At 37.7% G+C, this 12,887-nt stretch overlaps 1 protein-coding gene across 5 annotated transcripts in view; it reads right to left on the bottom strand.

Moving 5' to 3' along the window:
- Positions 1-12,887, bottom strand: part of EXOC5 (exocyst complex component 5) — a 49,090-nt gene that overhangs the window by 34,912 nt on the left and 1,291 nt on the right. For all 5 annotated transcript variants that reach the window (XR_008427271.2, XR_008427270.2, XR_008427268.2 and 2 more), the window contains exon 2: positions 533-627. Coding sequence is in view for 1 of the 5 variants with exons in the window: in XM_024567967.3 (XP_024423735.1) it covers positions 533-627 (95 nt within the window). In the remaining 4 variants the exon portion in view is untranslated. The remainder of the gene's footprint in view (positions 1-532; positions 628-12,887) is intronic.

The raw sequence follows: 12,887 nt of genomic DNA on the forward strand, positions 1-12,887 counted from the left end.
AATTAATTGTAAATAAAGTATTAATAGGATGAGCATGTTAATCTTCTCTATAGCGTCTTGTTGGGATCATCACAGACATGAGTAAAAACCTCACCCAGAATATCCATTAACCCCCAAAACAGAAACCAATTTCAAAGAAACAGTCAAAAGGTAAATGTACTATATAAAAATAATATTATGCATTCCAGGGTACATTGGCTTTCTGTTCCCCCAATTTACAACTAAAAACAATACATTCAACATGTTTTTATTACCAATTCTTTCCAATTTATTACTAATTGGAGAAAATATTAAATTCTTACATTGTAACAAAATCATTTCTCTCATACCAGTTAAAAAGTCCTTCTCTAAAATAAAAGGAATGCAAAGGGGGAAAAAAATCAGTGCCCAACTTCTAATGTTTATGTCTTTTAATGACCGATTGTTAACTGAAATCCCTTTACATAAATGTTAAAAGAAATTCCAACAGTCACATCTATTTCAAACACAAATTTGTACTAGATCAGGTTTATGAAAAAAAAAATTACTTCACCTTTTAGGATCAAAAGCTTCAGATCCCCCTCTAGAGCCTCCTCCTGGGGTTCTCCATACAAGACGTTCAATATACTCATCTGCCACAAAAGGCTCCTGGTTCACAAAATAAATGTTCTTTTAAAAATTTTCACAGAAGACAATAATACCACTTACAAAAATGGAACAGGTTCTACTATGCAAGAACTTAAAGTTAAATTACTAATACCAGTTAAAACATCCTAACAGAAAAGTGTGCAAAGGACACAAACAATTTATAGAAGAAATACAAATGGTCAAGAAATATGAAAAATATGGTGCAATTTCACTAATAATCAAATAAGTTCAAATTATCACATTTTTATCTCACAGTGACAAAGTCTTTTTTAATTATATATAGTGCAGGAGAGGGTAAGCTGAAATTCACACTCTCATTACTGCTAGGAATGTTAACAGGCACAGTATTTTTGTGTTTGGAGGGCAGTAAGTAATGATTTTTAGAGGGCGATAAGTAATATTTCAGTAACATCAACAGTATTACAAATGTTCTTACACCTTAACCCAGTAATTCTACTTTTAGAATTTTAAGAGAAAAGCAGATATGAACACAAAAATTTTTGCAGAATGTTCACTGAGTATTACACACATTAAAAAATTTTCTACAGAAATTTTCAACAAAATCATTATTGAAAAATCATAGTAAACTTATAAGGTAAAAAGCTATGTTGCTATTAAAATCATGTTATAAAAAATTTAATGAAATGAGAAAAATGCTCACATAATGTCTGATAAAAAAGCAGCATTGAAAAATTTCTAAATTTTCTCAGAAAAAAAATTAATTAAAAAACAAAAAAAGAACAGAAGGACCAATCAAAAATGTTCAAATGTTCACCATCAGTTTAATAATGCATTTTTATATTAATATATACTAATTTACTTATTTCCCATACTACCAAATTGCAAATGAACATCATATATTGTCTCCCACTTAGCATGTAACTTAAGCTGGTAGCATTTCCTGGTAATTCTACTTTAAATTCTTATACCTGTAAAACTTTCCATTTGTTAATCATATTTTTAAAACATTTTCACTGATAAGCACTCATTGAACAGTAAAATTTTCAGTGTCAAGCACTCTGTTAGGCTTTGGAATAAAAAGATGTATGAAACATAAATTGTACCTCTGAAAAACTCATAGTCTAATAGAAAAAAATATATATATATGTAAGTACAATAGTATATATGTAAAATTAAAAATGCATGCACAAACTTCAGTATTAAAATTGCTGAATGAGTTCTTACAACTCAGGAAGTAGTTAGGAAATGGAAATAGGGTACTCATTAAGTCAGGAAATGTTCACTGAGCACCTAGTATGTGCTGGGGAAGATGGTAGGTGCTAAGAATACAGATGTGAATTCAACAGATAGGATCACTGCAAGGCCTCATAGAAATGATCTTCTAAGAATGCTAACATTAAGAAGGTAATTACAGAAATAACAAATTTCAATTGTGATAAATGTGGGGGACTTCTAGTCAAGATGGAGGCATAGGTAGACATTCTTTGCCTCCATGTACAACCATTAAGAAGAATCACACATAACCTCAAAACAAAATAACACCCAGAACTGCCAGGAAATTGAACTGTATGGAAGTCTGACAACCAAGGATTTGAAGAAGACATAGTCATCCAGACAGGCAGGAGGGGCAGAGATGAGGAGCCAGGGCACAGAGGACGCAGTATGATGGCAGTGAGGTGACAGCGGTGTTGGTGGAACAGGTGGTCTCACATTCACCTGTGGTGGATAAAAACTGAGAAGGGTATCTTCGGAGGGCAGGATCCCAGCCCCAGGCCAGACTGCCCAGCCCAGGGTTCCAGCTCTAGGAAATAAAGCTTCATAACTTCTGGCTGTAAAAACTAGTGAGGGTTGAGGCAGTGGAAGAAACTGCCAGTCTCTCAAGAGAGTCCAGTTAAAAGGCCCGCAGAGTCCTAGAAAGTAGGCAAACCCACCCAGTATGGGAACCACCAACAGGGCAGCAGCAGGAGGGGCAGCAAGAGAAAAGCATAGAGTTACCTACAAAGGAGTTCCCATAGGACTATGAGCTCATTTCTCAAAAGAAATTTTGCAGGCAAGAAGGGACTGGCAAGAAGAATTTAAGGTGATGAAAAGCAAAGACTTACAACCAAGATTACTCTATCCAGAAAAGCTATCATTTAGAATTGAAGGGCCAAACAAGTATATGTCCCAGACAAGGTAAAGCTAAAGGAGTTCACCACCACCATGCCCTTATTACATGAAATGTTAAAGGCACTTATTTAAGAAAAAGGGGATCAAAATATGAACATTAAAATGACAACAAACTCACAACTATCAACAACTGAATCTAAAAAACAAAAACAAACTAAGCAAACAACTAGAACAGGAACAGAATCATAGATATGGAGATCATTTGGAGGGCTATTAGTGGAGAGGGGGACGGGGAGAATGGGGAAAAGGTACAGGGATTGAAAAGCATAATTGGTAGCTAAAAATATACAGTGGGAGGTTAAGAATAGTATAGGAAATGGAGAAGCCAAAGAACTTATATGCACAATCCATGGACATAAACTAAGGGGGGAGATTATTAGAGGGAAGGAGAGAGGTGGGCAAAGGGGGAAAAACTGGGACAACTGTAATAGCACAATCAATAAAATATACTTTAAAAATTGTGATAAATGCGAGGGAAAGAAAAGTCCTAGATATTTTAAGAGTATACAGGGGTGGGCAAAAGTAGGTGTGCAATTCCAAGTACAAGAAACAGAGTTTAATATATAATAATATATTATCACAACATATTATATTAATATATATTACATTATTGTATTATTTATTATTATTAACCTACTTTGCCCACCGCTGTGTAAGAGAAACAGAAAGGACAGGAAGATGGCGAAGGACAGAAGAAGAATGGCAAGAGGTGGTGTTGCAACAAGTAAACTTTCTGTGAACATGATACTAAGCTGAGACCAGAGGAAAGAAGAAAATTCAGCCAGACAGAAATGGAATAAATAGTATTCCAGACTATTAGGGAAAGAAAGATGGAGCTTAACCCATTAGAGGACTGAGACATAAGCATGGACTAGATCACAGAAACCACATGTGGGATCCAGTTAAGACTAATGGATGATAACCTTGTACTTTTTATCATCACCATTATTATCATATTGGGCACTTGGTCTATAAATAAGAGCTATTACAATGGGGAAATCTAAATAGAAGTCTTTGAAATTGCCCCTCTCTAACTCAATGTAGTAAATCAAGTGGGATGGCAAAAATTAGGGCTATTCTTAAAGCTCTAAAGCAAAGATCAGCAAATTTTTCCTTAAAGGGCCAGACAGTAAGTATTTTAGGTTTACAGGCCAGTCCTGTTACAACCATTCGACCCTGCCATTATAGTACAAATGCAGCTATAGATAATATATAAACAAGTGGGCATGGCTGTATATCAATTAAACTTTAAAAACAGGCATCTATCCCATGAGCTGTAAGTTTACTGACTCCAGATCTAAAGAATGCAGGGGTGATTTTACCCATCATTTTCATCAGTCTGGATTTTTCAGAAACCAGACAAATCTGGAGGATAACTACCTCAAAATAAACCAATGTAATATCTCCCAGCATCACGGTACATGGCCAATGATTTGGCAGATACATACTTTTCTACCCCTATCAGCAAAGAGGATCAGACAATTCAGTCACACAGAACTAACAATAGTATACATTTAGTTTTGCTTTAAGGCAGTGTGAACTCTTCTACACTGTATTATAACATTATCTATACCAGATGACATTCTCAGAGCATCTTATTAGTCTACCATACTAACTGACATCACGATAATTGGGCTGGTAAGCAAGCAGCGGCTAGCACATTGGAGGAGCCTTGATATAATACTTATACTCCAGAGAGTGGTACATAACACTGTACAAAGATTCAATGGCAAAGTGAATCAGTAAAATCTTTAAGGTTGTCAGGGGCATGCTGGACATCTCATCCAAAGGAAAAAAACAAATTTTTGCACCTCCCACAACAAGGAAGGACACAAAACACCTGGTAGACCTTTTCACATTCTAGAGGCAGCATATTCCACACCTGTTCTGGCACATATATCAGATGATACAAAAGCAGAAAAGGGTTCTGCAAAAGTGGGGGTCACAAAATCAACCCTAGCTGTCTGAGCCATATAATCTAGCAGACCCTATAGTATTAAAATAACCAGTATTGACTAAAGTATTAAAGGTATTAGTATTAAGAAACAATGCCATATGGAGTTATGGCAAGGCCCAATGGGCTAATCACAACATAGACCCCTGGATGTGAAACAAGATCACGCCAGCAGCAGCAGCAGCAGAAAATTATACATCTTTTGAGAAACAACTCCTGGTGGGCTACTGGACCCTGGTACAGATGACACACCTGACCACAGGTGACAAAGTGACCATGCACCCGGAACTATACATTATCTGGGTTCTAATACACTTATTAAATGACAAGTGGACTCAGGAACTATCTGTCATAAAATGGAGGTGGTAAATGCAGAATCAAACATCCAAACAGGACCAGAAAGCAAACTACCTAAGCAGGTAGCCCAAACTTCCGAGTCTTCCACCACTATTGCACCAGCATCCCTCTCTCAATTTACACCGATGGCTTTATAAGGGCATCTTTTACAACCAACTGATGGACAAGGAAAAAGCCTGAGCTTGGTTCATGGAAAGCTGGCCAGGCATGTGAGTGCTTACTAAAATTGGACAGCAGCTGCAGTCACAACCTCACTCAGGGGTGGCCATGAAATTCAGTGGTAAGAAAAGTATCTTCCCAAGAGGCAAAGGTTCAAAAATATACCTGGTCATCCTCTTCAGTGGACAGAGAACACACCTGAGGTTAGAATATACACAGACTCATAGACGATGGCAAAGGGCCTGGTTATCAGAGGACAAAGATTAGAAGACTGAAGACAGCCCCGGCTGGTATGGCTCAGTGGATTGAGTGCTGGCCTAGGAACCAAAGGGTCACCAGTTTGATTCCCAGTAGGGCACATGCCTGGGTTGCAACCCAGGTCCCCAGTAGGGGGTGCACAAGAGGCAACCACACATTGATGTTTCTCTCCCTTTCTTTCTCCCTCCCTTCCCTGCTCTCTAAAAATAAATAAATAAAATCTAAAAAAAAAAAAAAGGAAGACTGAAGACAGGGAAGTCTGGGGTAGTCATGTGAATGGATACATGAGAGTGGGCATGAAGTATAAAGATCTTTGTATCACATGTTAACACCCCCAGAGGACAGACATCCATCATAGAAGAGTTAAACAACCAAGAAGACAAAATTCCTCTGCCAGTCCACATCAGCCAGCCTCTGCCCAGCATTAGCACACTGAAAAGAGCAAACACAGTATAGACACTACATGGTCCCAACAGCATGAGGTCCTACTTACCTGGGCTGATTCACCTACTGTGAAAGCCAAATATCTAGGCTAACAGTGACAGAGACCAACTCTGAGCCCTTATACAACCCCATCCTTCATGTAGACTAGTCAGCCATGTGGTGGCAAGCTGACTACATTGAGCCCTTTCCAATCTGGAAAAGTAATTCATTCTGATGAAAATTAAAAACATTTCAAGTTGGGTTTGTCTCTCCTCAGAGGGAGTGTTTGTTCCCCTGGCATGAGATCCCACATATCATATCAGACCAAGAGACCCATTTTACAGCAAAGGAGGTGACCATGGATCCACTGGTCACATTACAAACCATACCACCCAGAAGCTGCCAGTCTGACAGAGCACTGAACAGCCTACTGAAGGCGTAGCTGAAGCACCAGTTCAGAGACAATACTCTATAAAGATGGAGCACAATCTTCCAAGATGTAGTACATATTGAGTTGCAACCCAACAGCTGCAGTTTATCTCACTTTATTTCTAATTTTCCTCTAAGATAAGAACCCCAAGTGGAAAGCTAGAGGAGCTGTTCCTCAAATGTATATGAAGAAGTGGACTCTAGTGCCATCAGGTTGGTCTGTGGTGGATACAATGACGTGTCATCCGGGTCACCTTTCAAGAAGGGACGTGCTCTAGCTCTTAGCAGTGCTGTCCTCAGAGAGCCTTCATCTAACAGTATTGTCAGAGATTTCCTAAGCTGCAGAGAGACACTTCACTCAATGTTATACCTTTACCAATGTGGTCTATATCCAATGACTGACCACGATGGGGATTATACATGTCTGACCACTTTGGTCCACAGCAGAACAACTCTGATAGGTCATTTTAGTTCCAGAACTCCCCACAGGGGCCACCAACACTGTCACTGGACCAGCATTGTAGCTCTACTTTTCCATAGGCCCAATCTTGTATTCTTACTCTGCTGCTTCACAGTTGTTCATCCCAAGGGTACTTCCTAATAAATATTCTGCACACTAAACTCTGTCTCAAAGTCTTCTCAGAGAATTCAACTTGCAACACAGCAGTAGTCCAATCAGAGACAACGACGACTCAGTTGTTGGAAGTGGAGGGGTGCTGAAAAATGATCAGGTACGTGACATTTTAAAGGATGTACTCATACAAATTACTTAAGGATTAATGTGGGGAGAAATTTAAAAAAGAATTGTGATTACTCATACAGGTTTGTAGCCTGAACAACTGTGTGAATGGTGGGTATGCCATTTCCTGAGACTGGAGAAAGAGATGGAAGAGAGATTAGAGGAACAACAGTTTTATTCAGCATTTGTTATGTTGCAGATACCTATTAGTGAAAGCACACAGTCAGAAAAATAAGTTTCTATTACAGGGCAGAAACTGAAACTAGGTATAATTTTAAAGGTATCATTTAAAACCTCTGATGGATGAGATCACCTATAAGGAAGAAGAGTGTGCCAACATTTAGAGATAGGGGAGGAAAAAGATCCAACACAAGAAACAAAGCAGGAGGGCCCAGTGAAGGAGGGGGGAAAATTAGGAAAGAACAGTGTCCTGGAAACAAAGCGCAGGTTTTGTCTTCAGAGGCAATCAAATCACCACAAAAGTTTAAGATAAATGAACCTAACATAACCAAAGTTCCAACAAAGCAGAAAACAACTAATTCTCCATAACTTGCTTTCTGCTTTTAAAACCAAATAAATCTCCATAACTTGCTTTCTCATACTCAACATTGCTACAAAGGCATTTACAATGAGAAAAGGCCAAATTAACAAGCTCTATGACCTCTGAATCACCAAGTCCTCCCAAGAGGATTCTCAAGGATGCTTGTAAACAAGTACTACCTCCAAAAATCTTTTAGAATTTCGTGAACCTGACAAAGGTATATCTTCACCTTCTACTTTACTATGGTAATTAAAAGCAAAAATTGCCAAAACAAAAACAAAAATTGAAGAAGTATACACTACAGACTAAGATACTATCATATTAAATTCAACTTTACATAATTGGTTACTGTGTTGCTCTATTAAACTGATTTCATTTATACTCCTTACACATGCTACCAACTATAAGAAAAACTTAGGGTTTGGAATCATTTCTATTAAAATTTAAGACATTAAGCTCTTGGATAGGAACATAAGTCCCTAATTTAACACTGTTTCTTTGAGATACCCAATTAAACTTTTATATTTTCTTACAGCATCTTCCCCACAATAGATCCAACCCCTATCTGTCTCTCCACTCCTCCCTCACCACACACAAAAAAGTCATGTCAGCTCCCTCAGACATGGACTTTATAAAGCCTTTTCAAAGCTTCTCCCAACTGCCCCTGTGGTCGCAATGCCTTATTATGAGCCACCACTTCCACACCTAATGCATGTACAGATCCTCTCTCTCCACACTATTTCCTGAATACACTTCACCTTACAAACTGGAGTCATCTTCTATCTATGCCTTGGATTCATCTATCAACATGCAATATATATGTCATTACTATATGAAACCTTTCCTAATTATGTCAGGGACAAATTCTGTACTCCCACTGCACTGCATTATTTGTTAACCAACATCCCCTGTAATGTTGTGATGTAAGAAATACACATTTTGCTCTTTGTACTCAGTTCCTGCCAGAGCTCCTAAACCTCTGGAATTACCTGAATGATAAAGGTGCTAGAAGCATCTTTTATTCTAATATTTAGTCTTTGACCCCCTTTCCTGACACAGAGCTCCTAAATCCCTTGGAATTTTCTGGATGATAGGCGTGTCTTTTGTTCGACTGAAGAAACTCTTGGTGGACTCCTGGATGGTGCCTCATCATTAGAAAGATCAAACATGATTAGAAAACGAACTTTCAGCCTCACACCCCATACTCTAGGGAGGGGAGATGGTCTAGACATTGAGTTAATAATTGATTATTTCTACGTGATGAAGCCTCCACAAAAACACCTAAAGTAGAGTTCAGAGAGCTTCCACGTTGCTGAACACAGCAAGATGCTGGTAGGATGGCCCACCCAAAGAAGGCATGGAAGCACTGCACTCTTTCCCTTATATGTTGCCCTATGCATCTCTTTCATCTGGTTGTCCCCGAGTTGTATACTTTTATTATAAACCAGTAATCTAGTAGTTTTCCTGAGTTCTGTGAGCCCTTCCAGCAAATTATCAAATCTGAAGAGGGGGTCATGAAAACCCCCAATACACAGCCAGGCAGTAGGAAGCACAGGTAACAACATGGACTGTTAACTGGTATCTGAAGTAGAGGTGTCTTGTGGGACTTGAGCCCTTGACTTGTGGGATGTGATGCTAACTAACTCCAGGCAGAGTATGTCAGAATTAAATTGAATTGTAGGACACAAAGTCAGTGTCTACTGGAAAACTGAACTGTGGGGGAAATCCCCACACATCTAGTGTCAGAGGTGAAGTACTGGGATCAGTGGCGGTGTCGAGAGAAGAAAGTGTTCTTTTCCTTTCACTCCAAGTAGATTTTTAACTCAAAACATCTTCTGACTCCAGTACTTGGAATGACTTCTGGACTAGGTAGGTAAGGTACTCAATAAAATGTTTGCTGAATGAATACATTTTCTCACATACATGATACTCACATACATGATAGCCAGGTTCCACAAACATTTATTTAACAGCTAATATGGCTGAAAACAAGAAGCCATTTCAGCACCTTAAAGGAGTGGTCCTTACTTGAATATCTCATATTCATTAATATATATTTAGCTAGTTAACACTCAAGAGATAAGTCTGTTTAAACAGCTTTTGTAACTTAAGTTTGAAAATTTAAGAGACATAAATATGTATGTGCAAATGCATTCTTGACTACTCAAATTCTAATCTGGAAGTCAAAAAGCCATTGTCAAATTATATGACCTCAAATACTATTATTATCAAGGCTTCTACATTTACAGTAAAGAAAAAAAACCTAATTCCTAATCCTGGCATTTAGGACCTCTGCAATTAAAACTCAATTTACCTTACATGCCATTCCTCTTCTTCTGCACTCCAGCCAAAATGAACTCTTCCCGTCTCAAGTTACCTTCCTTTGTGTCATAGATTTCACTGCCTGCTGTATTAGAAAATCCCTCCACCCAGTTCCACAAACTCTAATCTAACTTATCCTTTGTATAGCATTCAAATGCCATCTCCTAATCCTTTCGCACTTCTAGGAGTCTTCCCATCCTCCCAAGTCCTATGGGATTTTATCTAGACCTCTTTGACATCATTTATAATTTTATTTCAAGAGTATGTGGTTATATATCTATTTTTCTTTCCTCTATTTAACAATAAGGGCAGGTTCTATATATAATTCAACATTTTCCAAAGTATGTTCATGGAATTCACAAAATTAATAAGCACTACAAAATAAAAGTATCATAATATAAAAAGTTCGGAAAATGAACTTCTCAGAATTTTTAAAATACTAAGGCATATTGTAAACCTCTAATGAAACAAAGTATATCCATTTCCAAAACCTACCTGGCCTCTAAACCATTTTGAATTTTTTGCAGCACATAGCATAGAATTAATATTTCTATGGCATGCAGATTCGTTAATCTTGGCACCTTATCTTGTAGGTACTTAACAAATATTTGTTGGATAAATGGGTAATCAACCCTAGTTCACAAAGAACTCTCCCATTAAGGTAACTTGCCCAGACAGAAGTGAAGACTCCAGAAGAATAACAAGACAAAAAAAAGCAAGTGAGAAGCCAAGTACCATGTCCTCAGTAGTGCAGTAAGAGAAAAGAATATTTGCAACAATAGAAAAAGAATTTAGTGCCCCAGTCACATTTTATATGTGGAGGAATAATTAATTCAAACCACATAGGAATTCCTGTTTAGAATGTCCATCCCAAGGTGCTCATTAAGAAACACTACACATAGATCCTTTCAGAAAGGTGTGCCCATGTGGGCGGAAACTAAGAAGGTATTCTGGTGAATATCTAGGATACTTCACTATTTTTTTAAATATTTTATTTATTTATTGTTAGAGAGAGGGGAATGGAGGGAGAAAAAGAGGGAAGGAAACATCAATGTGTGGTTGCCTCTTGTGTGCCCCCTCCTGGGGACTTGGCCTACCTAGGCATGTGCCCTGACCGGGAACTGAACCTGCGACTTGTTCGCTGGCTGGCACTCAATCCATTGAGCCACACCAGCCAGGGCAGATACTTCACTATTAAAATAACTGAATAATATATTATTAATCATTTCTGTAAACTGAGAAAATATCCTACAATTAATTTTGTTGTACTACGGTGTTTAAGTTAAAAAAAAAAAAAAAAGCAGTCTGATGGGACCAATCGGATTTTAAAAGAAGTAGAGTTAAAAAATGAGACTTCATGAATTCAAAGCATACTTTTGTATTGATTTGACCTCTTTCAATGTGGAAAAATGAAAGCACAATTCAACTTACAGTGCATTAAAACCAGGTTGCGTTAAAAACAAAATATCCTTGACTATGTTCTGACCTCTGCTTCCCACAATTCGCCAGCTGTCCAGTTGTGACTAAGAAAGGGAAGCAAGGGAAAAGACACTCCCTGACTTGCCCTGCAACCTAGAGCCTATCAAGTAGCAACAGGAAACAGCAGCAATGCCTGAGGTTTGGTTTTTTATCTCTCTCCTCCCTCTAAAGCAAAGAGACCAATTTTTCACTTAGGAATGAGAACTTACTCCAGAGGAAAGAGCCCATTGTAGGGATGAAAAGGTAAATACATTTCTTAATCATTCTTAACACTTAACTGTAACAATGTAATAATGCTTTTCATACTGATGAAACAAACTACAAACATATGGTCAGGAAAAAGAAAGTCACATGAGTTAAGATCCATAGGCATGTTTAAAATTGCTCTACGAACCCTCTGGCCAAAGAACTGGTCTGTCTCAATCATCATCCTATCAGCAGCAATTTTCAACCTTTTTCATCTCATGGCACACATAAACTAATTACTAAAATTCTATGGCACATATCAAATAATGCATTTTTTGCTGATCTGACAAAAATAGGTATAATTTTGATTCATTCTCACTGGACAGCCATTGTTGTGTTGGCAGTTGTCATTTTTTACTTGACAACCTAAGAGAAAAGAGGTAAGTGCCCCTGACTAAACAGTTAAACACTGCAGGCTTTAAAAATTCTTGCAGCACACCGGTTGAAAAGTCGCTGCTCTATCAGTGAGTGAGTATCACCAGCTATCACATGACTGGGGTCACTGAGTTAAGTTAAAGCCTGATTCCGTTTAACTACTAAATGGTGAGACCCTAGAAAGCAAAATATATATTTCTGTTCCTCCTCCCCTCCTCCTGGAGGGGAGCATAAATCAAATACACTTTCATATAAGTTATGTGAACTCATGTGATAAAACATTTAAAGAAAAAAAGACATAGCTTTGTCTGAAACACAATTGGGAATGACACGCAGTGTTCATTAACTCAAAGATTAATGCCTTAGGAACTGTATGATACAGTAAGTTTTGTATCAAAAGCTAGTTAGCCAAGTATTTCATTAGGTATATTACAAATCTCAACTTCAAAAATAGTTTCCTACCTTTATAAAATGTAAAATAAAAACATAAATAAGTAAATAAAAAAGACAAGAAACTACAAAACTACTTCAGTATCATGCCCAGCAACAAACAGTAAAAGCTTTTAGCAAAAAGAATGTCTCCCTGCTCCTGTGTCAATCCATAAACAGATGGAATTAGGAAAGTTAATGTACTCGATACTTAAAGATGAGAAAATGTAATTAGTATTTCCAAATTCTTTCTTGTAACTATAAGCCCTTCACTCACAAATCACCATTTTATTACAAATTATGATAACAATAGCAGGCTATTCCTCTCAACAAAAGCAGTATCGATCCAAAAGCTGACAGAAACCTGAAATATAGTAACAGTAACAAACGTGAACAATTCCCAGTTGTAGTAAAAACTG

Source organism: Desmodus rotundus, chromosome 7, assembly GCF_022682495.2.
Source record: "Desmodus rotundus isolate HL8 chromosome 7, HLdesRot8A.1, whole genome shotgun sequence".
NCBI classification, from domain to species: Eukaryota; Metazoa; Chordata; class Mammalia; order Chiroptera; family Phyllostomidae; genus Desmodus; species Desmodus rotundus.